We start from the raw sequence: 27,337 nt of genomic DNA on the forward strand, positions 1-27,337 counted from the left end.
ATAACGAGGTCAAAGGTCACATTAGTGCACGTTAGTGCACGTGCTCCTTTGTTTGTTTATGAAGTCAAAAGGAAACAAAAGACCCGGTTCACACGACCCGGAGAACAATGCAGCCTGACGGACACAATCACACTCAGGAAGCTGGACCAGGACCTGGTCTCAGTCCCTTCAGGACCAGGACTCAGAGTCCCATCAGGACTCAGAGTCCCATCAGGACTCTGAGTCCCTTCAGGACCAGGACTCAGAGTCCCATCAGGACTCTGAGACCCATCAGGACCAGGACCAGGACTCAGAGTGCAGGACCAGGACTCAGAGTCCCATCAGGACTCTGAGACCCATCAGGACTCTGAGTCCCACCAGGACTCTGAGACCCATCAGGACCAGGACCAGGACCAGGACTCAGAGTCCTGATGGGACTCAGAGTGCAGGACCAGGACTCAGAGTCCCACCAGGACTCAGAGACCCATCAGGACCAGGACTCAGAGTGCAGGACCTGGTCCAGGTCTTGGTCCAGAGGACAGACTAAATCAAAGACAGAAGAGATGAACATCTAGAAAGACTTGAACCAGAATTTAAATGTTTCATGAAGTCAAAGCTGAAAGAATAAAAGCAGCAGATATTATTTTTAAATGTGAGAAAATTAGTATGAAAGTTAAGAAATGAACTCTTGTTGCAAAGTTTCTGTCGTTATGGAGTTTTAATGTTGAAGTATTTCAGAATAAACATCATAAACCTGCAGGAGCATAAAGTGATGCTCAGGGAGGAGAAATGTAAACAATATAAAATCACAAATGAAATAAAATCACAAATTATTTCCCAATATTGAAGCCAAGAGAGAAAAAAGCATTTAAATATTTTCCTCAGCTGTAACTTAAGGAACAGAGTGAAGAGCTTTAGGGGATTTATTTACATAAATGTGACATCATAATAATAATAATAATAATAATAAGTTTGTTTCTTAGTGTTTCCTCAGCGTCGTGTTTGAGGCGTCAGAAGCAAAAGATTCATGAAGTTCATTCATTTAGAGAAAGGTGGTGCCCGTCACCCTCTAGTGGCCAACACGAGTATTACAACAACAAACAGGCTGCGCATAAGAAGTTATTATACATTTATATATGTTTCATTATATTTATGTCTGAGCTTCAGCAAAGCAACAGAGTTCAACACTAAAACACACTAATCTCACTCTGTGGTTATTAAAGTTAACTTTAATGTTGAAATAAAATCCACAGAAATATGTTCTGTCATTGTGTTTTTATTATCATCTGCTCATTAAATTACATAAACATATGTACACATTGAGGCACAAGAGGTCGACGATCATTCAAGAACAAACTCCAGAATATCACATTATTAAATCTGCAGCCAACAGAAGCGGGTCAGAGACGGGAGGCGCTCTGGCGCCCCCTGCTGGTGGAATGCCTCATTGAACCAGTCACACGAATCACAGCATGGAGCTCATGTATGCAGAATGATTTATGAGCAGCTCCCTGCAGTTCATCCATCGGTCCAGACAGCTGACTGCCTCACTTCCATTATGAATAAAACATAAACACCTTCTGCAGGGAAATAAGTTCATCATTTCTATTCTGATTTATGGAAGTTTATTAGCGTCAAATACATCTTTTAACTCTTAATATTGTCGACTGTCTCCTCAGATTTATACAAGTGCAACAATACATTGTTCTGTTCCTCTCCTCTCCATGGGTGCTCCCTCTCCTCCAGGTGGAGCCCACCTGGCCTAGGACTGGTACTCCTTCAGCACCTGTCCGGCGATCACCAGCCTCTGGATCTCGCTGGTTCCCTCGTAGATCTCCGTGATGCGGGCGTCGCGGTAGTGCCTCTCAGCCGGCATGTCGGACACGTAGCCCATCCCACCCAGAACCTGGATGGCCTGGACCAGAGAGACAGCACATGAAGGGGTGACGTTACCTGAGGTGGGCGTGGTGCTCACCTCAGGTAACGTCACCTCTTCATGTGCTGACATGAAGAGGTGACGTTACCTGAGGGAGGCGTGGTGCTCACCTGGTGAGAGCAGAACGTAGCGGCTTCAGACGCCGACAGTTTGGCCATGGCTGCTTCCTAAAGACACACACACACACACACACACACACACACACACACACACATACACACACACGGGGTGAGTAAAGCGAGCGCTCCTCTGCAGCTCCAGGTGGAGGAATGGAGCGTACCTTGGTGAAGGGCTTCCCTGCATCTCGTAGAAAAGACGCCTTCCAGGTGAGCAGGCGGGCGCTTTCCACCGCCACGGACATGTCAGCCAGCTTGAACTGCAGGAGACAATACCTTTAGTACTGTAGTACTATTATACTATACTACTATTATACTATACTACTATATTATATTAGAAAGAGGAGAAGAATAATAATAAAATGTTGACAATGATGCAGATGAAGTACATAGAGTATTTCAGTGGTACAAGGGGCGTGTCACCTGTAGTAATAAAAGGGGCGTGTCACCTGCAGTATAAAAAGGGGCGTGTCACCTGCAGTATAAAAAGGGGCGTGTCACCTGCAGTATACTAAGGGGCGTGTCACCTGCAGCATAAAAAGGGGCGTGTCACCTGCAGTATACTAAGGGGCGTGTCACCTGCAGCATAAAAAGGGGCGTGTCACCTGCAGTATACTAAGGGGCGTGTTACCTGCAGCATAAAAAGGGGCGTGTCACCTGCAGTATACTAAGGGGCGTGTCACCTGCAGCATAAAAAGGGGCGTGTCACCTGCAGTATACTAAGGGGCGTGTCACCTGCAGCATAAAAAGGGGCGTGTCACCTGCAGCATAAAAAGGGGTGTGTCACCTGCAGTATAAAACCGGGCGTGTCCTTGCAGTATAAAACCGGGCGTGTCACCTGAAGTATAAAAGGGGCGTGTCACCTGCAGTATAAAAGGGGCGTGTCACCTGCAGTATACTAAGGGGCGTGTTACCTGCAGCATAAAAAGGGGCGTGTCACCTGCAGTATAAAAGGGGCGTGTCACCTGCAGTATAAAAAGAGGCGTGTCACCTGTATGGCCTGCAATTTTCCGATCGGCGCTCCGAACGCGGTGCGTTTGTGGGCGTAGTCGGCGGCACATTCCAGAGACGCCTGCGCGATGCCGAGGGCCTGAGACGCCACGCCGATGCGCCCGCTGTCCAGGGTTTGCTGAGGGAAGAGATACGATTACTGTGTATACTGAGAGTACAAATACACACATGTTGTTGTTGTTGTTCACGTGTTCTTTAACCTCGTAAAGTCTGAGTTCATCCTCAGGACAGAAATGTTCCGATAATAAAAGACTTTCTTTAATATCGTTGTTATCTTTGAACTCTTCTGGGGTTTTCTAAGAATTGGGCCCTAAAGATGAGAAAGATCCTGGAAAAGATCCACGAGGGAACAAAGGAAAGACTTTATGGTGAAGAGGTTCAAACCTTTGACCTTTGACCTTTGTTGTGTTCTTTTCCACTGAAGGAGACGTTCTATTTCCTGAAACTCCTCCAATGTCACACAGACAAACGTGAGCTACATTCAGGAAGTCGTTTCATTTTGCTTTTAGTTGTTCAGTTCAGCTCTTATTTTGAAATATAACAATAAGCCTCTGTGATTATTATTATATTATTATCTATTGATTACCTTGTTCCTCTGATCAAACACTGTGACATCACTAACGTTACAGTGGACGAGGTAGTGTGTGTGTGTGTGTGTGTGTCTCTGTGTGTGTGTGTCTCAGTGTTTGTGTCTCAGTGTGTGTGATCACCCTGGCGATCTAGAAGCCGGCCACCCGTGTGTGTGTGTGTGTGTGTGTGTGTGTGTGTGTGTGTGTCTCTGTGATCACCATGGCGATCTTGAAGCCGCCCCCCCCGGGGCCCCAGCATGTGGTCCATTGGGACCCGGCAGTCCTCCAGGATGACGTTGGCGGTCGACGAGGCTCTGATGCCCAGCTTGTCCTCCTTCTTCCCCAGAGAGAGGCCGGGGTGCGGCATGGGGACCAGGAAGGCACTGATGCCCTGTGGGGGGGGGGGGGGGGGGGTCAGTAGAGCGATGCAGAGTTTCACAATAAGACAGGAAGTGGGCGTGCCTTGTGCTTGAGCGTCTTGTCCGTGGTGGCGAACACCACGGCGGCCGCGGCGTCCCAGCTGTTGGTGATCCAGGCTTTGGTTCCGTTCAGAACCCAGTCGCCCCCCTGCTGCCGGGCCGTGGTGGAGGCGGCGCCCGCGTCACTGCCGTTACCTGGGGTCAGAGGTCACAGGGGTGTGTGTGTGTCCGAGAGGGTGTGTGTGTGTGTGTGTGTGTCTGTGTGTGTGAGAGAGTCTGTGTGTGTGTGTGTGTGTTTGTGTCTCTGAGTGTGTGTGTGTGTGTGTGTGTGTGTGTGTGTGTGTGTGTGTGTGTGTGTGTGTGTGTGTGTGTTACCTGGCTCACTGAGACAGAAACAGCCCACTTTCTCTCCGGTGGTAAACGGAGTGATCCATTTCTTCTTCTGCTCCTCGGTGCCGTTCTTCAGAATCGGGCCGATGTAGAGCGACTGAGGGCAGAACCGCATGTTAGAGAACCACGAGTTAGAGAACTGCATGTTAGAGAACCGGGTTCTGCGTAGCGGTTCCGCTCACGTTGTTGACGGACACCACCACCCCGGTGCTGGCGCAGCCGCGGCTGATCTCCTCCATGGCCAGACTGTAGGCCAGGTAGTCCATGCCGGCTCCGCCCAGATCCTCAGGGACCTCGATGGCCATCACACCCATCAGACCCAGAGCCCGGATCTGAACAACGAGAGAGTGAGAGAGAGAGAGAGAGAGAGAGTGTGTATGTGTGTGTGTACCTGCATGTGTGTACCTGTTCAGCAGGGTAGGCGTGGTCTTTGTCCAGCTGGCCGGCGATGGGGATCAGCTCCCGGTCGGCGAAGTCTCTGCAGGTCTGTCTCAGCAGCTGATGCGTCTCCGGCAGCTCGGCCAGCGACGACAGACGTCGACGAGCCGAGAGACACGAGCCCAGAGCTGCAGGAAGGAGAGTAAACAAACAAACAAACAAACAAACAAACAAACAAACAAACAAAGAGCAGAATGAAAGAAGGTTTTGCAGAAGTATTTTATTAGTAAAGTTTATTTGTAGCACATTTCAACAACAAGGATTCAAAGTGCTTCACATAAAACTATAAAAGCATCAAAACATAATGCAGAACAACACAACATTTAAAAACAATTAAGAACATGTAGATGTGTGTGTCGTTTGCATAATTATGACAACACACGTTGTTGTTTTCCACAGTGTGAGCCAGTGGAAGCATGTAGGTGTGAACTGAAGAGGCCCCAGTATTGAGCCTTGAGGAACACCACATGTCATCGTAGTCAGCTCTGATGTGTCATTAGCTACGACACAAAGTATTGTCCTTCAAGATTCAAACCAAGTCAAAACAAGTCCATGACTTCATCCCTAACTGCTCCCCGTTGCTGTGACTACGCCGTACAGAGCCAACATGGACGTCTCTTTGGATGAAAGCCTCAGCTAAATGAAGCGTAACGTTTCTGTGATGCAACGCTTTGACTCGTGTTGGACGTTTGTGTCTCAGAGAAAACACAGAAACGGTCAGAGAGCAACATCCGTCACAGCAACCTTGGAAATGTTCAGAAAGAATAGCAACTCTGCGCTCTTGTTTCACTCATGAGACGGGAGTTGATTCAATAAGAACATCTGTTATCTTGGTCTAACCTTCAGTTAAAAACACCCAACAATGAAATCATTGATTAAAAATGAGACATTTAATAAAGCTAAGTTTAATGTGTTAAAGCTCTATTTGTCCAATTTATGTTGACAGGCTGACGAGGAATGAATGTTAGATTTGATGAATTTGCAGATGTACTCATCTTTCCTTTTTAGTACTCTTAAAACTTTTTTAAATCATATGTTTATGTCTCATGTATTTTATTCCTGGTGGTCATTATTTCCTCATTCTGCATCGACTTTATTGGGTCCTTGAACACACCACCAGCTCCCTAGTTATCTCATTCTGCAAAGATACCCTTTGTGTATTCTTCTGTGCAATACAGTCACTATATTTTGTGCCTTATTTTTATTTATAATTTTTTGCCTTGAGTTTATTTCACTTGTTTCCCTTTAAAGTGTTTTGTAATTCTGTGTTCTGAGCAAAATAAGCTTTTCATTGTACAGAATAACTGCCTGTTATATGTGCATATGACAATAAAAATATCTTGAATCTTGACTTTACTGGAGTCTTTGAACGCACCAGTAGTTAGCTTGATGCTATCTGGGTGAAAGGTCCTCCTCATCATCAGTCACCTTCCTCTCAGTCTGGAAGTTTTAAAACCCACTCAAACAAACAACAACATGGTCCGACTGTTTGTGAACAATAATAATCATCATCGATCATGAATCGACAGCTGATAATCGAGTTATTGATCGGAACTAGCCGGCTAGCTAGCTACCTAATTTAGCCGAGGAGCTAACTGGGTTTCATAACTGCTGGTATTTCCGGTGTTTATCCGCGTGTAACTAAAGTAAGAGAGCCTCGTTAACGCCGGCAGTGTCCTCGTGTGTGTCCTCGTGTGTCTCCTCGTGTGTCTCCTCGTGTGTGTCCTCGTGTCCTCACCTCTCCTCGCTGTGAACAGAGCAGCCATGGCTCCTTTCCTCCTCAGCTGCAGGACTGTTATGAAGCACGCTGCTGCCTTCACGTGCCGTAGGAAATGATGCACGTTAGGGAGGGTGGAAAGGAGGTGGAAAGAGAGAGAGAGAGAGCAGGAGGAGGAAAGAGAGAGAGCAAGAGGAGGAAAGAGAGAGAGAGAGAGCAGGAGGAGGAAAGAGAGAGAGAGAGCAGGAGGAGGAAAGAGAGAGAGAGAGCAGGAGGAGGAAAGAGAGAGAGAGCAGGAGGAGGAAAGAGAGAGAGAGCAGGAGGAGGAAAGAGAGAGAGCAAGAGGAGGAAAGAGAGAGAGCAGCAGTTTTCCTCCACAGTGTTGAACTCCTGCAGGTCTTATTTATTTAAACCGGTACTTTATATAATTTACCTGCGTATCCCGATGCAGAATGTTTGTTTGGGTCATTTCATTATATTGCTCTAAATACTGTATATTGCTGTATCTTTAATTAAAACAATTGGACCGTATATAATATCCCATATTTATACTTGGTGAGTCTGTAATTATACTGTGAACATCCCATAATGATTTGTATGAATTATTACAGTATATGTAGAAAAATAATATGTTCAGCACATCAACACTCTGCAGAACAAAGCTCATCAATCAGTTTGAGGGTTTTCACGTGTTTATTGTTTTTAGCACCATAAAGTCAGTGGCTGTCGTCCCGTGTGTGACGGCTCTCAGGCCGCCGTTCCTGGGGTGGAGCGCTGTGGAGCAGGTCTGGAGGAAAGGGGGGTGCAGCGGGTGTCATTCACTTGCTGGCGGAGGTGAAGGTGAAGCACCCTCTCTGGTGGAACTGCATGTCCCTGATGCGGCGCATGGACTGGATCTGAGGCTGGAAGGCGCTGAAGTCGTTGTAGTGTCTGTAGTCACCGCACTCAAACAGGTACTGGTAGCCTCTGTAGCCGGGGTACTGGTAGCCCACCCACCTGAGGGACGCATGGGGTTACTGAGGAGGCTCTACGGGCCCTAAAGAGGTTCTAGTGGTCACTGAGGAGGTTCTACAGGTCCTAAAGAGGTTCTAGTGGACATTGAGGAGGCTCTACGGGCCCTAAAGAGGTTCTATTGGACATTGAGGAGGTTCTAAGGGCCCTAAAGCTGTTCTAGTGGTCACTGAGGAGGTTCTAAGGGTCCTAAAGAGGTTCTATTGGACATTGAGGAGGTTCTACGGGTCCTAAAGATGTTCTAGTGGTTACTGAGGAGGTTCTACAGGTCCTAAAAAGGTTCTAGTGGACATTGAGGAGGTTCTACGGGTCCTAAAGAGGTTCTAGTGGTTACTGAGGAGGTTCTAAGGGTCCTAAAGAGGTTCTAGTTGTTCTTGAGGAGATTCTAAGGGTCCCTATATAGGTTTTAGTGTTCAATGAGGAGGTTTTACAGGTCCATAAAGAGGTTCTAGTTGTTATTGATGAGGTTCTACAGGTCCCTAAAGAGGTTTCATTAAAAAGGTCCTATGGGTCCCGAATGAGGTTTTAGTGGTCATTAAGGTGGTCCGAGGAGACTTTCAAGAGGTTCTAGTTGTCATTGGTGAGGTTCTATGGGTATCTAAGATGTTCTGGAGGTCATTGGTGAGGTTCTGGGTGTCTAAGATGTTCTGGAGGTCATTGAAGACTGATGATATTCTTGGGGCCCCTAAAGGTGTTTTAGTGGTCATTGATGAGGTTGTAGCTGTCTCAAAGAGGTTCTAGTGGTCAATAAGGGGGTTCTATGGGTCCGTAAAGTGGTTCTACTTGTCATTGAGGAGGTTCTATGGGTGTCTAAGAGGTTCTGGAGGCGGTTGAGGCCTCTTCAGATATACTTATACATATATATATATACTCATAAACCAGCAGCTTAAGGTCTACTCACGCTCCTCCGGGGACCCTCACGCTGCCCACTCGGTCACAGAAGCCGTGCGCCCACAGGGTGGGCACGTCGTCCTCCTGGATCTCCATCTTGTTGCCCTTGAAGTCGGAGAGCTCGTACAGGCAGATCTTGTGCTCCATGCTGTCCTGCAGTCGCAACAAAAGAGTCAGTTCATGTTTAAAATGTCACAAAAACAGATTCTGAGAGAAGCAAACAGAATTCTAAGGACAGAAAACTCCTCAGGAACTATTTAAATACTCAATAGTTTCATTATTTACAAGTGTAACTGTTTAACTGAACCATATGTTTTACAGCACTATCTAGATATATGTTTTCAATGACGTGAGATGTGTTTACCATGCGGATGGGCCTGAGGGACATGAGGCAGTCGCTGCGGTAGGAGTTGCTCCAGGTGTCCCAGCGAGGATACTCTCCCTTCTCCAGGATGAACATCTCCCCACGGAAGTTCGTCTGCTCGAAGGCAACGAAGCTGGAGGAGGGGGGCCGCCGGGCACGGGGGGGGCACAGGAGGGGGAGAGAGAGAGAGAGAGAGGGTTAGAGAGACGGCGAAGCGAGGGACCGCGTTCCCGAGTCCTCGTGTCCACTTACGGGCCGCACTCCACGATGATGCTGCGCACGCGGTCCATGCCGCGGTCGCACACGTTCATGCACTCGTTCTGCACCTCCACCATGCGGCCCTGGAAGTTCTCCTGGTCGAACATCATGATCTGCAGAGGAGAGTTTTAACAGGTTACACCAGCGTCACGGAACACGCCTACATACAGAGCTCTAAAAAAGAGTCGTAGATATAGAGTTCTAAATATAGAGTTATAGATATAGAGCTCTAAAAAAGAGTCGTAGATATAGAGTTCTAAATATAGAGTTATAGATATAGAGCTCTAAAAAAGAGTCGTAGATATAGAGTTCTAAATATAGAGTTATAGATATAGAGCTCTAAAAAAGAGTCGTAGATATAGAGTTCTAAATATAGAGTTATAGATATAGAGTTCTAAAAAAAGAGTTCAAAATATAGAGTTCTAAATAAAGAGTTTTGACTATAGAGTTCTAAATATAGAGTTCTAGATATAGAGATCTGAATATAGAGTTCTAAAAAAAGAGTTGTAGATATAGAGGTCTAAATATAGAGTTGTAGATATACAGTTTTGACTATGGAGTTCTAAATATAGAGTTCTAAATATAGAGTTCTAAAAATAGAGTTCTAAATATTAAAGTTCAAAATATAGAGTTCAAAATATAGAGTTCTGAATATAGTTTCGAATATAGAGTTCAGAATTTAGAGTTCTAAATATAGAGTTCTAAATATTAGAGTTCCAAATATAGAGTTCTAGATATATATATAGTTCAAAATATCAGCGATCTGAATATAGAGTTATAAATATTAGAGTTATAAATATAGAGTTCAAAATATTAGAATTATAAATATTAGAATTTTAAATATTAGAGTTCTAAATATTAGAGTTCTAAATATTCTGTGGAAACAGGAATTATTTCCGAAACAGGAATTATTTTACTTATATGCTGCGTTATACTTCTACATGTCATGAACATATTCTACTTTTAATAAACAGCTGTAGTTACTTTGCAGATTAAGAAACAAGAGATGAAACATTCTGTTCTAGTTGCATTATATAACAACATTTAAAGTGTTTGATGTGAGCTCCAGCTAAACCATATTAAAATGCATAATTTGAATGAATCCACCAATAAGTAACAGTTTTACTTTTAGTATTTGAAGTGGCATTGCTGCTGCACTTGTACTACGACTACTACAGAGTAAATACTCTGAGTACTTCTTCCTCCACTGTCTGTTGAAGCCCCTTCATAATTCATTTAAACAAAAGGAAACTAATCCGAGTTCAGCAACACAACCTGAATGAAAGCTCACTCACACTGAAGACTAGGTCCTGCTTTTTTAACCGGATCTACTTTAACAAAACAGACAGATAACAAACGGACGGGGGGAAACTGGCCCTTTCAATAAAACATCTGCTGGTACGGATGTGGCACTCACTCTGTAGGATCCCATGCCGGGCTCTCCGGTCTTGGTGGCCTTGCTGGTGGCGGCAGGAGCCGGGGCGCCCTTGTCCTTGGCGTCGGTGCCCTGGCTGGAGGCGGACTTGGCGGTCTGAGACATGGCGAGGGGTTCAGGAGAGTCTGGGTGGGAGACAGGGAGGGGTTGTGGTCAGAGGGCTCATGTGCTCATGGGGTTAAACACAAGTCTGCTGGTTTATTTGGAGGGGGGGCCCTGGACGTCTACCTGAGCCAGGTGCTCAGGTGAGTGCGTCCGTGTGTCCTTACCTGCGTTATACAGCTTGTGCAGTGCCGTGTGGGAGGCTGGTCGTGCTGGTGCCTTCAACGCTCGACCCCAGCTTTTATACTCTGGCAGAGGCCGAGCGCGGCGGCGGCCGGCACAAAGGAAAGCGCCCCGTCATCACTGTCGGCCCGCGCCAAAGCCAGCGGGTCATCGCAGAGCCTGGAAGCGCCGCCGGCCCCCTCTGGCCGCGGCCGTAAGCGTTTTGCTGTCAAAGGAAACCCCTGAGCAGGCGGTTTACCAGCCGCATGTGTTGGCCGTGCAGAGACGAGGTATGCAGAGGTTCAGAGGGCAATCCGGCTCTCTGTCACCTCCATGGGGAACACGCTCTCTGGAAACAAAGATTCAAAATCAGCCGTCCATCTGAAACATGAAGCTGGAGGAGCTGATGCAGAAAACAGGAAATAAACAGTGAAAGTGTGTCTTGTTTTTATTCTTGATGTCGGAGTTTAAACCTTCTGAGGAACATTTAGAAAAGAATACACGAGAAATGTGGGATTCATATGAGTTTGAATTAACCTAAAAGGTCGGGCAAAGAAACGGTTTTACACTTTGCTTTCTTTCTGAGGGAAAAGTTGATGATGGGAGAAAAAAAGCTTCACGATTAGCTTCGGTTGCTAACGAGGAAAACCTCCGGTTCTTAAACCTGAAGTCTATGCTTCATGTGTTAAAGCTGCATTCTCTCTCCTGACCACCAGGGGGCGACTCCTGTGGTTGCATAGAAGTCTATTTAAATGACTCTACATCTCTCTTGATTTATTCCCATGAGTTTATGTCTCAATCTCCATAACTAATTGGATCAATCACACTGTGTTTATATTGTTATGACAAGTCAACAACATGTTCTGTAATGTAACAAGAAAAGGGTCGATTAGTTAAAATAACTCACGTAAATAAGTGTATTTCCCTGAAAGAAACTCTTCCTTTAAAACAAGCTAACATAATCTTAAAATGCTAACTCACTGTGTAACGTTAGCACAACTCGAGCCGTACAGTAATATGTTGTATTTGATAACCGTAAGCAACATTTTCACAGATAGGAGTTGACAGTACTGTCTGGCAGCCATCTTGGATTCTGAGGTCGGAAACCTGACTTCCAGGGAACTTCACAAGGAATGCAGCCTGACACCCAGTAACATCTACGTAGTGCTCGGCAGAATTAGCTAACGTTAGCCACCATAAGATAATGGTTGCACCAGAGCATTAGGTAATGTTAGCCACCATAAAGTAATGGTAGCACCAGAGTATTAGGTAATGTTAGCCACCATAAACTAATGGGCGCTAGCATTAGGTAGCATTAGCCATCATAAACTAATGGTCGCAACAGAACATTAGCTAATATTAGCCACCATAAGCTAATGGTCGCAACAGAGCATTAACAAACATTAGCCAGCATAAGCTAATGGTCGCACCAGAGCATTAGCTAACATTAGCCACCATAAACTATTGGTCTTACCCGAGCATTAGCTAACATTAGCCACCATAAACTATTGGTCTTACCCAGCATTAGCTAACATTAGCCACCACAAGATACTGGTCGCACCAGACTGAGTGAGACTATAAAAGCAAAGGTTTTTTTCTTTCTATCTCCACCCATAAATATATATCGATAAACTGTTTGAAGCAAATACATATAAACCGTTCTATAATTAAAGCACCACTGTGAAATAACTGAAATAAAGGTTGTTGATGGTGATGATAGTTCTTGGACAACAGCCTGGATTAAGTCTGGATTAAGTCTGGATTAAATCTGGATTATGTCACCTTTGCTGTGATTATTTCCAATCTGGATTAAAACGTGTTTGATATGTGCAGATTAGGTGTGAAGTGATGCCGTTGTGTAATCTGTGTGCTTCCCGTTGGATTCTGTGCCATAAATCTGTCTGCAGCTCAAACCGTGATCAGTAGCAGAAAACGAGTCTGGAGAGACCGCAGGCCCGGAGAGATGCGTAGTCATTTATTACTTTTTTAGAAATCTCTTTTGACAAAGGATGGCAATATTACATTTTGAGTTTTATCTATAAATCCCATGAAAAGTGTCAATGGTTCTCAGCTGCAAAATCCACTGGTTTCACGGGTTCCTATTGAAGATGTGGAGCTTTTAAAACACACATATACAGTTTCAATTAGTATTAACATAAACAGTGATTTAATTTAAATTAAATTAAATTAAAAAAATATTTAAAAAATATATATTTTTAAAATATATTACAATATAAATAAAGAAAATATATATATATATATATATATATATATATATATATATATATATACATTTAAACAATTTAAATTAAATTTAAAAATTAAAAAATAATTCGCAAAATGATTTATATTTTGTATTCTTCTCGTATCTGTTGTTCGTATTGTTTCATCATTTGTACTGTTTTATTAAGGTATAATTTCTTTCCTTCTTTATATTTCTCTGCTTCGTCAAAGCACTTTTAATCTATTTTTAAAAGCGCAACATAAATAACGTTTATTGTATTATTATTTTTAAACAGCAGGAAATAGTACATTTGTTGGAGGACTATTTCACACAATATTGTTCGTGGTTGTGTTGTTTTCGTGGGATTTATTAACAATAAAGAAGCATGCTTATACAGTTGACCCCGTGACCTTCGTCTTCGTCACATTTCCCTAAACGACAGAAACGTTGATCTGAAATCATCCGTGAGACGAAAAATAGACTTTTCTCTTGATTCCATCGGATCGTGAGTACTTTTACTTGAGTAGAAGTATTAATACCACAGTGTAGAAATACTCTGTTACAAGTAAAAATCCTGCATTCAAATTCTACCGAATGCTCCAATTCATAATAATAATACACATAATATATTATTATTGATTATAATATATCATATTTATTATCGCTAACCAGAACATGATATTATAATTAACTGTTTCTGTCCTCGTCCACAGATAACGTGGCGTCTGCACTTCTGCCTTCGTCCACAGATTAACACACTATTGTCGGGGGGCACAAAGAGAGAGAGAGAGGGAGAGAGAGAGAGAGAGAGAGAGAGGCCCCTCCCCTCTGCTGACCCGGGCCTTTTGGCGTGGCCCCCTGCCAGGGGAGGCTTTAAAAGGGTGGGGGCGCGTAGTTCATCTCACTCTCACAGGACGAGCCGACCACACCAGCAAGGTGAGCGCAGCCGGCAGGGCCAGGACACACACACACACACACACACACACACACACACACACACACACACACACACACACACACACACACACACACACACACACAACCAGGAGGTTGTACCTATAGAGACTGGTGCAGGGACGGCTTCTGGGGCCCTGATTTTGCAATAACTTTTTTATATAGAAGTTATTCATTCTGGCTTTTCTAAAACACACACACACACACACACACACACACACACACACACACACACACACACACACACACACACACACACACACACACACACACACCTCCTGCTGAGCTATTTGATGTTTCACGGTCTAAACTTTAATCTTCCTCGTGCTTCCTCTTCCTCTTCTCCTTCCAGACAAGATGACTCACCATTGCACCAAGTTCTCCGGCCACTGGAAGGTGAGTCTGCAGATGGAAAACAAACCAAAACACACACACACACACACACACACACACACACACACACACACACACACACACTGGTGCATCACGTCTCCGAAGGGAAATGACTAAAGTCCCCTTGAGACCAGCAGAGTCTTTATTAAATAAACTGTGAGGTTGTTTGAGAGCTTTCATTTTGTCCTGAATCGCTGGTTTAAATAAAGATAAACAGACTCAAACATAAACCACCTCAATGTCAGTAGTTACTACTATGTAATAACTTCTTTAAAGCGCACCTGAACCTTCCCTCCCCTCCTCAGATCATCGTGTTCGACGAGGAGTGTTTCCAGGGCCGCCGCCATGAGTTCACCTCCGAGTGCTGCAACGTGATGGAGTTCGGCTTCGAGACCGTGCGCTCCATGCGCGTGGAGAGCGGCGCGTGAGTCTCTCTGTGGCCGCGAACACACACATTCTGACCAATGGGCTCAGGACTTTAAAACACATTTACGTGACTAAACATTTAGTGAAAAGTCACTTTTCCATGACTTTAAACCAAATGTCCATGACAAGCATTTAGTGAAGTCTGGGTGTAAACAGTAAAAAGTGAGTAAATGTAGTATTTAAACTAACAATGAGAACACAAAGCATACAGTAAACCTTAAATGACTCAAATGAATGAGACAATAGTTTGATTAAAAGAATAAACATTTATATAGATGCCTGTATGTATGCCTGCTTATATTCTGAGTCTCTTTTAAAAGCATATTTATTATCTCAAACTCATCGTAAATGAAGACATGAACACATGAATATAACACATTTACATGAGCGAGAGGAGGCAGGCGGCTCTCTGACGTGTGGTCGTGTGTTCTCGTGTCCGTGCAGCTGGGTGGGATACGAGCACGCGTCCTACCAGGGCCAGCAGTTCGTGCTGGAGCGCGGCGAGTACCCGCAGTGCGACGCCTTCGGCGGCAGCAACGCGTACCACATCGAGAGGATGACCTCCTTCAGGCCCATCGCCTGCGCGGTGAGTGCTGCCGCTTCAGGGACCAACTTTTGCAGGAAAAAGCAAACCTCAGCAGCTCACGAGTCCCTTTGTGTTTGTTCTCCACCTGCAGAACCACAGGGAGTGCCGCATGACCATCTTCGAGCGGGAGAACTTCCTGGGCCGTAAGGGCGAGCTGAGCGACGACTACCCGTCTCTGCAGGCCATGGGCTGGTGCAACAACGAGGTCGGGTCCCTGAAGGCCCAGTCCGGAGCGTGAGTGCTGTTCCTCTTCATAACATGATGATGATGATGATGATGATGATGATGATGATGATGATGCTGTTCCTGGACATAACCCTCCTCCTCCCAACAGGTTCGTGTGCTACCAGTACCCGGGCTACCGCGGGTTCCAGTACATCATGGAGTGTGACCGTCACTGTGGGGAGTTCAAACACTTCCGGGAGTTCGGCTCCCACTGCCAGACCCCTCAGATCCAGTCCATCCGCCGCATTCAGCAATAACGACCCCAAGACCCCTAACACCCTTCTCCCCTGACCTCTGACCCTTCTCCTCTGACCTCTGACCCTTCTCCTCTGACCCCGTGCTGAATAAAATGTCTTTCTTAAACCCACATGCTCCTCTGTGTGATCTGATTTACATGCACACAGGTTATGATGCTTCATATTCATATTACAGCCAACTAATAGCATTTAGTAGAGCTCAATATTTGCAAGTAACACTTTTTATTTATATATTTTTTAAGATCTAAGACACTTATTTAAATATTTTAATTATGGAGAACATGTCTGCTTCATTTCTCTTTCATGTGATTTTCATTTTATACTTTTGGGTCAAGCTAAACGTTTGAAGACGTCAGCGTGTGAATATGTTCAGCTGGTTTATCACTGAATGTTGAGGAAAAACAAACAATTATGAATAAATAAATAATCAAAAAAATTAAAATAACTTAAAAGCAACAAGTTCTCTTGGATTATATTTTTTTTCACTTTTAAACCCTAAAAATAAAAGATTTCTATTACAGTTCAAAAATAAAAATAATAATTAAAAAAGTTTCCCTCTATTTCATAAACTCCTCAAGAAGAAAAAGTATCTTGGAGATCAGAGTTGTATAAATGTGTCATTTTATTATGAGCATATTTACTTTATTATAAAAGTACTAAAGTGCACGTTCGAGGTACTTGTACATGTTTCTAATATTCCAATGAAGTACATTTCAGAGTAAAATGTTGTGATTTTACAAACTAAACATTATTCTCATGTATTGACGCGTTATTATAGATTCATAAACTGTTCTTTCTGGCTGCAGATTATATTCAGAATCGATTCAATCTGTTTATTATTATTATTATTATTGATTATTGATATGATAAGATCTCAGATAGAAAATATCCTTATTTCAGAATATTGAAACGTGTGTTGGTTCAAACATCTGATTGATCCGTTATCAAGAGAGTTGCAGGATTATGAAGTAAAGGATCTGAATGTGAGCTGAGCATCAGCGAGGCCTGCTGGTCCTGCTGGGTCTAGTGGGTCTGGTGGGTCTGGTCCTGCTGGGTCTAGTGGGTCTGGTCCTGATCAGGGACGCAGTACCTCCAGCGGCCGGGTGGCGGCGCCAGACCTCCACAGAACCCCTTACCCACCAGGTCTCCTGCAGGAAATGATCCACTGAGCGGTGACATTGATTATCAGGATCCATACTCTTTCTATGAAATGTGGAAGAACAATAACTGCCGTAAACCAGAGAGCAAGCGTCGCAGTGAGGAGTTCACGTCTATAAATACAACGTGAAGGTCGTAAATCATCGCTGACAAAACGGTCTAAATGTGTACAAAATGGGGAACTCCCTGGTTGTAAAACTGTGGTTGTAAATAGCGAAACATGTATGCTTTCTTTTCTGAATCCAATAAATAACAATGCCGTTGTTATAACGTGTATAATAATACAAAAATGGAAGCCTCTTCCGGCCCCAATCAACGCTGGAGAGTCCGGCTCCAGCAGCGAGCCGCTCCGGGTTTTACGAGCCGCTCCCCGCCGCAGTGGGAGGAAGTTGGACCCACAAAGCAAGCAGTGCCGCTGTGCTAACACAATATATTTATATATATATATATATATACACATATATATATATACATATATACACACACAGAAAAATACACCGAAGTAGCTGGACTTCAACTGGGAAAACATGCGCCACATTGGAGCTGTAAAACGGACAGCTTAACCGGTAGAGGAGCGGACTCTTCCCGCTCCAGAGAGGCCGCGGCGCGGACAGCTGCTAGCCGGAGAGAGGGCTCTCCAGCGCGGGTAGCCGGGCAGCAGGAGTCGCTCGCTCGTTCTCTTCTTCTTCGCTCCTCGTTTTTTTTCCTTCTTTTTTTTTCTTCTCCTGCATTCGTGAAGCGTCGACGTCCCGGAGGCGGGAGCGTGGTGGGGTTATTAATTTGTCTTTTCTTAAACACCATCAATGTGTTGTCTTGTTATTTAAACACGATTTCACGCCGAAGAGGAGACGTTTTAACAAGATAAATCCCCCCACTCCTCCTCCCCCACCACCTCCACCGACAACAGCGTCACAGCAGCCCGCAGTCAGTCGCTCTCCGCTGGGTCTGCAGCGAGCAGGGACCCCTCCCTCTACACCCGGGGTAACTCACCCAGCAAACCATGGATTATCTTCTGCGAGCCTCTCTACGTTTTTGAAGCCGTTATTTTATTTTTGCATTCCTCTCTTTTGCACGTTTCGTTTTTCGGGGGGGTCTCTGAAATACTTCCCCAAATAAACGAAGCGGACTCCGTTAGCTCGTTAACGAAAACCCGAAACCGAGCCCGAGGAGCCGTTAAAGTCCTCCAGCCCGCGGCGCTTCGCGCCCGCCGGCCACCGGGACGCTGTCCAACACAGATCGGCTGCCGTTGAATAATCAGAACTCGAAGTATTTATCGATTAATCACCTCTTATTTTTAGGGAGTTAGCCTTACTGGCTAGCTAGCTTGGCGGCTAACTAGCAGGCGGACCCAAAAACATATCGATCCCCCGCCCCCCCCCCCTCTCCCCCCTCTCTCTGGGCTAAAACAAGGATCTGCCTCGTGATTAATCGATTAGCTTCATCTAAACCTCTTAAGGTGATTAATGACGTCTTTTTAGGGTGTTTTTAAAACGTGTTATATTATTGTGTGATTTATTTAAAGGAATTTAAACCGGAAGCAGCGACAGAAACACAATTGAACCTGCACAAAATAATACAACAATACATAATTATTCTAATTCTTCTTGTTGCAGCAGCTGACACGCGGAGAGGAGGAAGTCACACCTTGAGGATCCGAGGACCGACCTGTCGCCGCCTCCTTTCATCCTGAGAGTCGCACGTGTCCCTGTTTCATTACCGGGATCTACCAGGATCTACTAGGATCCACCAGGAACTATTAGGATCCACCAGGAACTATTAGGATCTACTAGGATCCACATCTCCTCTCTGCTCCTTTTTAAACCACCTCCCGGTGAGGAGACCTGCACATGCTGCAGACCAGTGGTGCTTTTTGGGGTCTCCGTCCAGCGGGCCCAGCAGAGCCCAGAGCCCCGCAGGACTGTCCGCGGCGTCCCGCTCCTCCAGGGACGCGTCCCGCGCACTAAAGAAGAAGAAAAGGAATCTTTGCTTTATTTTTTATTTCTCCATCAAAGCAACCTGCATTTTTTTAAAATTTTTAAATTGTTTCTTCTCTACAATGGGATTACAAGGCCGGGGGTCCTGATTGACTTCCATGTCTCCCTCTCTTTGATCGTGTTTAATGCATTCCTGTGCGGTGTCTCCGTGATGGCGGTCTGAGGGCGACGCGACGCAGCCGGAGACACGACCCCTCCTCCCGGCCGCCGGCCCGGCTCCTCCGTTCATGCTGCTCGCACCCAGCAGAGGAGGACTTTGTTGTTATCTTTGATTCCCCACAACAACAACAACAACAACAACAACACAAACACACACACGCCCCCTGGTTGTTCTCGTATCGATCGGCTCGTCCCAGGGCGGAAGATGGCGGACCTGGAAGCGGTGCTCGCCGACGTCAGCTACCTGATGGCGATGGAGAAGAGCAAGAGCACCCCGGCGGCCCGGGCCAGCAAGAAGATCATCCTGCCGGAGCCCAGGTGTGTGTGTGTGTGTGTGTGTGTGTGTGTGTGTGTGTGTGTGTGTGTGTGTGTGTGTGTGTCTCTCTGTGTGTGTGTGTCTCTCTGTGTGTGTGTGTCTCTCTGTGTGTGTGTGTGTCTCTGTGTGTGTATTTGTGTGTGTGTCTCTGTGTGTGTGTGTCTCTGTGTGTGTGTTTGTGTGTGTGTCTCTGTGTGTGTGTGTGTGTGTGTGTGTGTGTGTGTGTGTGTGTCTCTCTGTGTGTGTGTGTCTCTCTGTGTGTGTGTGTCTCTCTGTGTGTGTGTGTGTGTGTGTTTCTGTGTGTCTCTGTCGGTGTGTGTGTCTCTCTCTCTCTGTCTGTGTGTGTGTGTCTGTCTCGGTGTGTGTGTGTGTGTGTGTCTCTCTCTCTCTTTCTCTGTCTCTGTCTGTGTGTGTGTGTGTGTGTGTGTGTGTGTGTGTGTGTGTGTGTGTGTGTGTGTGTGTGTGTGTGTCTCTCTCTCTCTCTCTGTCTGTGTGTGTCTGTCTCGGGGTGTGTGTGTGTGTGTGTGTGTGTGTCTCTCTCTCTCTCTCTCTCTCTCTCTCTCTCTCTCTCTCTCTCTCTCTCTCTCTCTGTCTCTCTCTCTCTCTCTCTCTCTCCCTCTGTGTGTCGTGCAGCATATAGGGAGATGGAGGTGTGCTGTAGATGCTACATAGCGCTCCTTTCTGTTGTTGTTTTGTTAACAAACAAGCCGCTTCATGAGTTTCTCTAAAACAACAGCAGCTCTGACTTCGTTTCTCTTCCTCAGCTTCTAACTGAAGAAGTTGTTCCTGTAGCTTCCTGATCAGCCTAATAGACCACGCCCCCTAATTAATACCCCACCCCATATTTAAATTTCCGGGTGGGCGGGGCAAAGTCTAGTAGCCACGCCCCCTCATGCAACTGTCAGTATGTGCACCCCAACATGTACAGTAATGCAGCTTTAGCTACGCAGCTCCTCATTCATGCATTCATTCATTTTTTCATTCATTTTATTCATTCATTCATTTAAGGCGGCCTGATTTGAAGAGGATGCGGTGAAACTATTTGGTTTTTCATCGTGTGTGGAGGGAACAGGAACATTTGGGTGATAGGCAAATGATCACGTGTGTGTGTGTGTGTGTGTGTGTGTGTGTGTGTGTGTGTGTGTGTGTGTGTGTGTGTATAAAAACAGGCTCCACTTCTTAAAGTGCTGATGTGGTTAACAAGCGTTCTATACGTTTAATAAATTATTTTCTATGAGGTCACTGACTGACTGTTGTGTTCCTACATCAGCAGAAAGTATTGATAATTATTAATAAAGGTACTTTAACGTGCCACCTGTTAGTCAGACTTTGGAATCATTTAAATTAATTTAGTTGGACTAATTTAATTTGGTCTAACTGTCAAAACCATAATTTGATAACGGATAATAAATGTACTTATTTCACACCGGGAGTTTATTCATATATATATATATATATATATATATATATATATATATATATATATATATGACGACTTTTTACTTTAACTCTGAGACTGAAAGCGTTTCGTCTCTAAAGGAAACTCGCTGCTGAAAGTTCATTTAGTTTGAGCCAACGACACAAAGTGAAACCAATGAGCTGCCGGAAGACAGGAAACAACCCACATCTACCACCAACGAGAACACGAAATATGATATATATATATAATTTTCCTTTAAAGACGAAACGCTTTCAGTCTCAGAGTTAAAGTAAAAAGTCGTCACGTTGTTGAGCTGCTAATATGATGTAGAGAGAGTTTGTGCTGCAAAAGCCTGTTTTAAAAGTTATAAAATACATTTTTGTTTCTCGCTGTAACTTCCATCAATATTTATTGTTTAAAACGCATACATGTGTTTGAAGGCATATTTCTTCCTCAGTGATTGACAGCTTTTTTCTTTTAGTCATGAAGTCTTTTTAACATCGATCCTTTTGGAATATCTTTTAATTTACAATCTAAGTGAGATCAGTAAACCCAACAAATCTAAATTAGGGTCAAAACAGAAAATAACGCATCATGAGAACGTTATCCTTTACCTTCAGCCAGTACTCGTGTTCACTGAGCGGAGCCTGAACGCATCATCGTGTACTGAACCTTTATTTCCTCTGTGGTGTTCCAGTGGGGGCGGGGCAGAACGGATCAGGATCAAGGACCGTCGGGAAGATAAAAACCTGCCGACGAATGACTGTTTTCACAGCTTCTGGCTGATAAACGCTGTAGTTTTGTCGATTTAGTTTAAATAAAAGCTGCCGGTGGGTTTGGGGTCAGAGGTTAATGCAGTTGGTTTCTATGGGAACAAAGCAGACCGCTGGTGGTTTATTAAGAGGCTTCATGTTGGATATGAGCCGTGATCTCTATGCCCACTGCTCCAGAGCTGCAGAGATAAAAGCATCCGGCTAATGGATTCATGTGGAAATCCACTTACAGCGCATCTCTCCACTCGCTGTGGTCGCAATAACGAGTCCCGCCTCTCGATGGCGAGTCCCGCCTCTCGATGGCGAGTCCCGCCTCTCGATGGCGAGTCCGATCTCTCGATGGCGAGTCCCGCCTCAAGATGGCGAGTCCCGCCTCTCGATGGCGAGTCCGATCTCTCGATGGCGAGTCCCGCCTCAAGATGGCGAGTCCCGCCTCTCGATGGCGAGTCCCGCCTCTCGATGGCGAGTCCGATCTCTCGATGGCGAGTCCCGCCTCTCGATGGCGAGTCCCGCCTCTCGATGGCGAGTCCCGCCTCTCGATGGCGAGTCCGATCTCTCGATGGCGAGTCCCGTCTCTCGATGGCGAGACCTTTGCAGAAGATCCGTGAAGCCGGGATCTCCACAAAGATCACCGATTTTGTGTGCAAAAAAGGTTTTTCTGAAACAAAAGGCGTGCCGGGTCTCGGCACCCGGAGCACGGGTCAGCTCTCGGAGGTGACGAGGAGCCGCCACATTCCCGGCGGGCCGAGTCCTCTGGCAGAGAGGTGAGACTTTGACGGAGACGCTGGAGGTTTGAGACGATCGTTATCGAGGAATCCTCAGAGCGGTGGATCATTATATAAGTTGCAGTTATTTATAAAAATATAACGTCTGTCGACGCTTCACAGAAGACTCGCTTTAGGACTGGAGGTTTGGTGCGAGGTCGTAACAGTCAAGACACACACACACACACACACACACACACACACACACACACACACACACACACACACACACACACACACAATGTCCACGAGCAGCCTTTGGTGACATAATATCGTTCGTTCGTTATAGAGAATAAGGAGCGTTTCAAACTATAGGAACACATTTTCCCCAGAAGGCAACAGGTCACATCAGGCTGTGAAGCAGAGAAGCATCTCTTGCTTTTTAACCGAAAACACCCTGAAAACACTCATAAAACCTCTTTTTTATATTCTCAAAAAAGCATTTTCAGAGGAGCTTTTTCTCTTCGCCCATCGATTGATTTGTTTCTAACACATTGAATACTGACCTGGCTTCTTTACAAGGTTTGTATGAAGGTACTAAAGTAGTTTATATACTTAAGTTAAGTTATACATAAGTTTACAGATATTAAGAAACACTCCTCGTCGTCTTTTTCAACGTTCTCAACCCTAAAACCTGACAGTCGTTGCCTTCAGGCGCCAAGCAGCAGCCGGAAAAACCGGTTTCAAAATCCAACTAGTTTGTGTGTCGAAGCTGAAATGAGACGATGGAAGTGGTTCAGGTCACGTTTGTTTTGTTAATATTAAAGTTTTTAAACTTGTAAAATACAATATTTCCCTCTGATATGTAGTACTGTACAAGTGTAAAGAAGCATAACGTGTAAATACACAAGTAGAGTACAAGAACCTGAAAGCTATACACGTTCTACAGGCCGAAATCTCTATATATGTATGTTATTCATTTGCATGTGGGATATGTAGTAGACACAGCACAGATATGTACAAGTACACCAAAGCCGTGTATAAGGTCAGAGCAGTGGCTTCTGGGAGTTCTTAAAGCGGGTCACCTGGGGGGGAGACTGGTGTTGGTTGTGGTAATGGAGCTCGTTTAGTGGTGGAGTAACAGCTGGAGCAGACGGGTGGGGGCGCAGTTATGTAACCACCGCCAAAAGGAAGGAGCAGTGCATTGTGGGCCCTCGTCTGCATCCGACCGTGAACGTACAGCGTCGTTTGGAGCCTTGATCAAGGACACTTGATGTCTTTGTGTTTCTGGACCTGAACACACCAGCGTTTCTGCAGCGCCCCCTAGTCACGCGGCTAATGCTAACGTCGGCTCATCATGATGTTTCTCTCTCTGGTCATGACTTTGTAAACAACCAATCAGTGTTTAGACCAACAGGAGGAGAACTAGTAGCATTAGCAGCACCGCTAACAGAGAACCAACAGGAAGAGAGCTAGTAACGTTAGCAGGACCGCTAACAGAGAACCAACAGGAGAGCTAGTAATGTTAGCAAAGAACCAACAGGAGAGCTAGTTACGTTAGCAGCACCGCTAACTGAGAACCAACAGGAGAGCTAGTAACGTTAGCAGCACCGCTAATTGAGAACCAACAGGAGAGCTAGTAACGTTAGCAGAGAACCAACAGGAGAGCTAGTAACGTTAGCAGCACCGCTAACTGAGAACCAACAGGAGAGCTAGTAACGTTAGCAGCACCGCTAACTGAGAACCAACAGGAGAGCTAGTAACGTTAGCAGCACCGCTAACTTAGAACCAACAGGAGAGCTAGTAACGTTAGCAGCACCGCTAACTGAGAACCAACAGGAGAGCTAGTAACGTTAGCAGCACCGCTAATAGAGAACCAACAGTAGGAGAGCTAGTTGCGTTAGCAGCACCGCTAAAGTAGAACCAGCGGAGGTTCACTTCAGTGACACTATGATGCGTTCAGGCTCTGCTCAGTGGAAATTAGTACTGGCTGAAGGTAAATGATAACGTTCTCATGATGCGGTCAGGTGTAATCTAGTAAAATGTAGTTTGTGATGAAGTAGAATAAATCCAGATCCGATCCTGGATCCAGATCTATGATTTGCACAACGGTCAACGCGTCTTTCCCGCAGGCGAGCCTCGACAAGAAGAGTGACCACGACCTCCGGCCTCACCCCTCCGTCCTCACCCCTCCGTCCTCACCCCTCCGTCCTCACCCCTCCGTCCTCACCCCTCCGTCCTCACCCCTCCGGCCTCACCCCTCCGTTCTCACCCCTCCGTTCTCACCCCTCCGTCCTCACCCCTACGTTCTCACCCCTACGGTCTTCCCCACCCCCCGACTGCTTTATTTATCTCTGCGGTCGCCGGCGGGTAGCTCTCTTCGCTCCCGTTGCAGGAGGTCGTCTGCTGCCGCCCGACGTGTGAATCTGCAGCTAACGGAGTTTTCTGGGGCGTAACTGCTCTTCTGTTTATTTATAGAAAGACGTGTTAACGTGGTATTTTATTTTCTGCACCTGCTCTCAGCCGACCACATCGTAATCAGACTTAACACAGCGCCCAGAAGAGGTTATTTATCATTATTTATTTATTTATTATTGATGTAGTATTTATTCATTTTATTTGTTACTGTGATGGTCTCAGGCTCCACACCAGCAGTCAGCTGCTCATGATTCAGCAGCTGCACACGGACTCTGAAAGGGGAAGTGTTCACTTCCTCGCTTCTGGTTCCTGTCGCTGCTCTCTCTCCCATGACCGCTCTGCACTGGGACCACTGGGCAGGACTCTCTGGGGCACAGACACCTTGTAGTTTAATGTTTTATTGGCTCTAGAATATATAAAACTTCACATTGAAGGTTTGTTTCTTTAGTGGAGCAGTTGCAATCTTTTTATTTCCCTAAAGTAATATTATGGATCTAAATGCCACATTTTAAACATTTATTGAGTTATTTGTGATAGAGTTAAATCACGCTTAATTCTTTAATTTAGAATAAATTACTATGATGTAAATGTTGCATTCTACTGATATAAACTGAAATATTCTGAAAAATAAAAATTCCTACTAAGCAGTTTACATGAAATATGATGATGAGAAATATTCCTGTTGACATGCAGCCGTTTATACTCGACCCATCACGTTCATGACGGCTGCGTCCTGAAATAACTTCAACTTCCCTCTTTTCCAACGGCAGGCATGTTGAAGAGAGAAGTCTATGCTTCATGTGTTAAAGCTGCATTCTCTCTCCTGACCACCAGGGGGCAACTCCTCTGGTTGTATAGAAGTCTATGCTTCATGTGTTAAAGCTGCATTCTCTCTCCTGACCACCAGGGGGCAACTCCTCTGGTTGTATAGAAGTCTATGCTTCATGTGTTAAAGCTGCATTCTCTCTAATGGGACGCTTTAAGGCGGGGCTAAAGGTGATTGACAGGTCGACACCAGACGGTTCAAACAGTAAAAAGTACAAACGGTTCTCCACAAAAACAGAATCACATTCACAATATGTCTGTATTCTTAATATTAATAATAATAATATTAATAGCGTGTGAACGTAGTCGCTGTGTAACTCAGAGCTTCAACGTTCCTCTGAACCTCGTGAAGCGTCGCTATCAGAACGTAAACACGGGCCGGTGATGACCTCGTCTCAAGGAGCTGGTGGGGGAGGGGGAGGGGGGGGAGTTCTCTGCACATGCTCAGTGCGCGCCGCCGGCCAGGTGTTTGTCCCTCTTGGGCCTCAGGGTGCTGTGGAGTGGTAATGGGTCCCGTGGAGCCGCCGCTAATTGATTCATTCTCCCCGACTCGTCCTCGTTAACACAACCGCTCCCAGGACGCCGTGTCTTCCTCCCACGGGGGGAGGGCTGACATGAGATTAGCTCACTGTACCTAGCTGTGCTAATGAGATATATATTTATATATAGCAGGGTTGTTACGGTCATGGAAAACCTGGAGAAGTCATGACATTTTAAAATGGTTATTTCCAGGCCTGGAAAAGTCCTTGAACAAAATAAAATCCCCAAAGTTTAGTAAAAGTCATGTAAATGTGTTATATTCATGTGTTCATTTACGCTGAGTTTGAAAGAATTAATATGCTTTTAAAAGAAAGACTCAGAATATAAGCAGGCATACATACAGGCATCTATATAAATGTTTATTCTTTTAATCAAACTATTGTCTCATTCATTTGAGTCATTTAAGGTTTACTGTATGCTTTGTGTTCTCATTGTTAGTTTAAATACTACATTTACTCACTTTTCACTGTTTACACCCAGACTTCACTAAATGTTTGTGTGTGTGTGTGTGTGTGTGTATATTAATATGAATCCTCTTCCTCCCGTGTCCTCAGCATCCGCAGCGTGATGCAGAAGTACCTCGAGGAGAGAGACGAACTGACGTTTGACAAGATTTTCAACCAGAAGATCGGTGAGTGAACGTTTCTTCTTCTCTCTCTTTAAAGGAGGCGCGATAACGAGTGTGAGCTTTTTACTCGGGAGGGAAAGACTGAGACGTCTCCACCTGGTGTACCGGGTGGATTTGTCACCGATGTTTGTGGAGGCGTTCGGGCTCCTCAGAGGATGAACCCTGCTGGCTTTGATGATCCTCTAACCGTCCCTCTAGCGCCACCGTGAGGTTGAAATATGTGACGTTTAGGGAACTATCTTGCTCTACGCTTTAGTTCATACGTTCATGAGGATGAATCGTAAAAACTGGGTTTGTTAACGTTTCATCTGAACCCGCCAGCAGGTCGATTACATACACATCGTTTATTTATGGTGTGTGTCTTTCTTTGATCTTATTCTGAACGCTGGACTTCAGTTTCTTATACATCTGTTGTAGTGCTCAGAAACACACACACACACACACACACACACACACACACACACACACACACACACACACACACACACTGAGAGCCGGCGTAGCGGAGCACCGGGGGACGCCGGCCCTGCAGGCTTCTG

The 27,337-nt window shown here is 45.3% G+C and overlaps 4 protein-coding genes across 4 annotated transcripts in view; 2 read left to right on the forward strand and 2 right to left on the reverse strand.

Moving 5' to 3' along the window:
• Positions 1-1,202: 1,202 nt before the first annotated feature.
• acads (acyl-CoA dehydrogenase short chain) lies at positions 1,203-6,676 on the reverse strand. Its single transcript, XM_079235487.1, is given in 11 exon segments — positions 1,203-1,894; positions 2,026-2,082; positions 2,196-2,291; positions 3,023-3,160; positions 3,831-3,863; positions 3,865-4,002; positions 4,074-4,225; positions 4,406-4,517; positions 4,603-4,752; positions 4,826-4,986; positions 6,597-6,676. Coding segments are annotated over 11 exon segments (1,218 nt in total). The 5' UTR covers positions 6,625-6,676; the 3' UTR covers positions 1,203-1,741.
• A 717-nt stretch (positions 6,677-7,393) lies between these two features.
• crybb1 (crystallin, beta B1) lies at positions 7,394-10,639 on the reverse strand (the record flags this gene model as incomplete). Its single annotated transcript, XM_079235477.1, has 5 exons — positions 7,394-7,571; positions 8,488-8,630; positions 8,842-8,974; positions 9,094-9,212; positions 10,517-10,639. The coding sequence occupies 5 exons, from the start codon at positions 10,637-10,639 to the stop codon at positions 7,394-7,396; spliced, it is 696 nt and encodes a 231-aa protein (XP_079091603.1).
• On the forward strand, positions 8,568-15,863 carry cryba4 (crystallin, beta A4; the record flags this gene model as incomplete). The annotated part of the gene is made up of 6 exons (XM_079235480.1): positions 8,568-8,649; positions 14,329-14,372; positions 14,675-14,793; positions 15,240-15,381; positions 15,473-15,615; positions 15,716-15,863. The coding sequence occupies exons 2-6, from the start codon at positions 14,334-14,336 to the stop codon at positions 15,861-15,863; spliced, it is 591 nt and encodes a 196-aa protein (XP_079091606.1). The 5' UTR covers positions 8,568-8,649; positions 14,329-14,333.
• A 3,516-nt stretch (positions 15,864-19,379) lies between these two features.
• grk3 (G protein-coupled receptor kinase 3) overlaps positions 19,380-27,337 on the forward strand; it is a gene marked incomplete at both ends in the record, with an annotated part of 34,608 nt that continues 26,650 nt past the window's right edge. The window contains 2 exons of the mRNA XM_079235372.1: positions 19,380-19,492; positions 26,725-26,801. Coding sequence (XP_079091498.1) covers positions 19,380-19,492; positions 26,725-26,801 — 190 coding nt within the window. The remainder of the gene's footprint in view (positions 19,493-26,724; positions 26,802-27,337) is intronic.

The sequence above is a fragment of the Taurulus bubalis genome, assembly GCF_910589615.1.
Source record: "Taurulus bubalis genome assembly, chromosome: 19".
In the NCBI taxonomy this organism is placed as follows: domain Eukaryota; kingdom Metazoa; phylum Chordata; class Actinopteri; order Perciformes; family Cottidae; genus Taurulus; species Taurulus bubalis.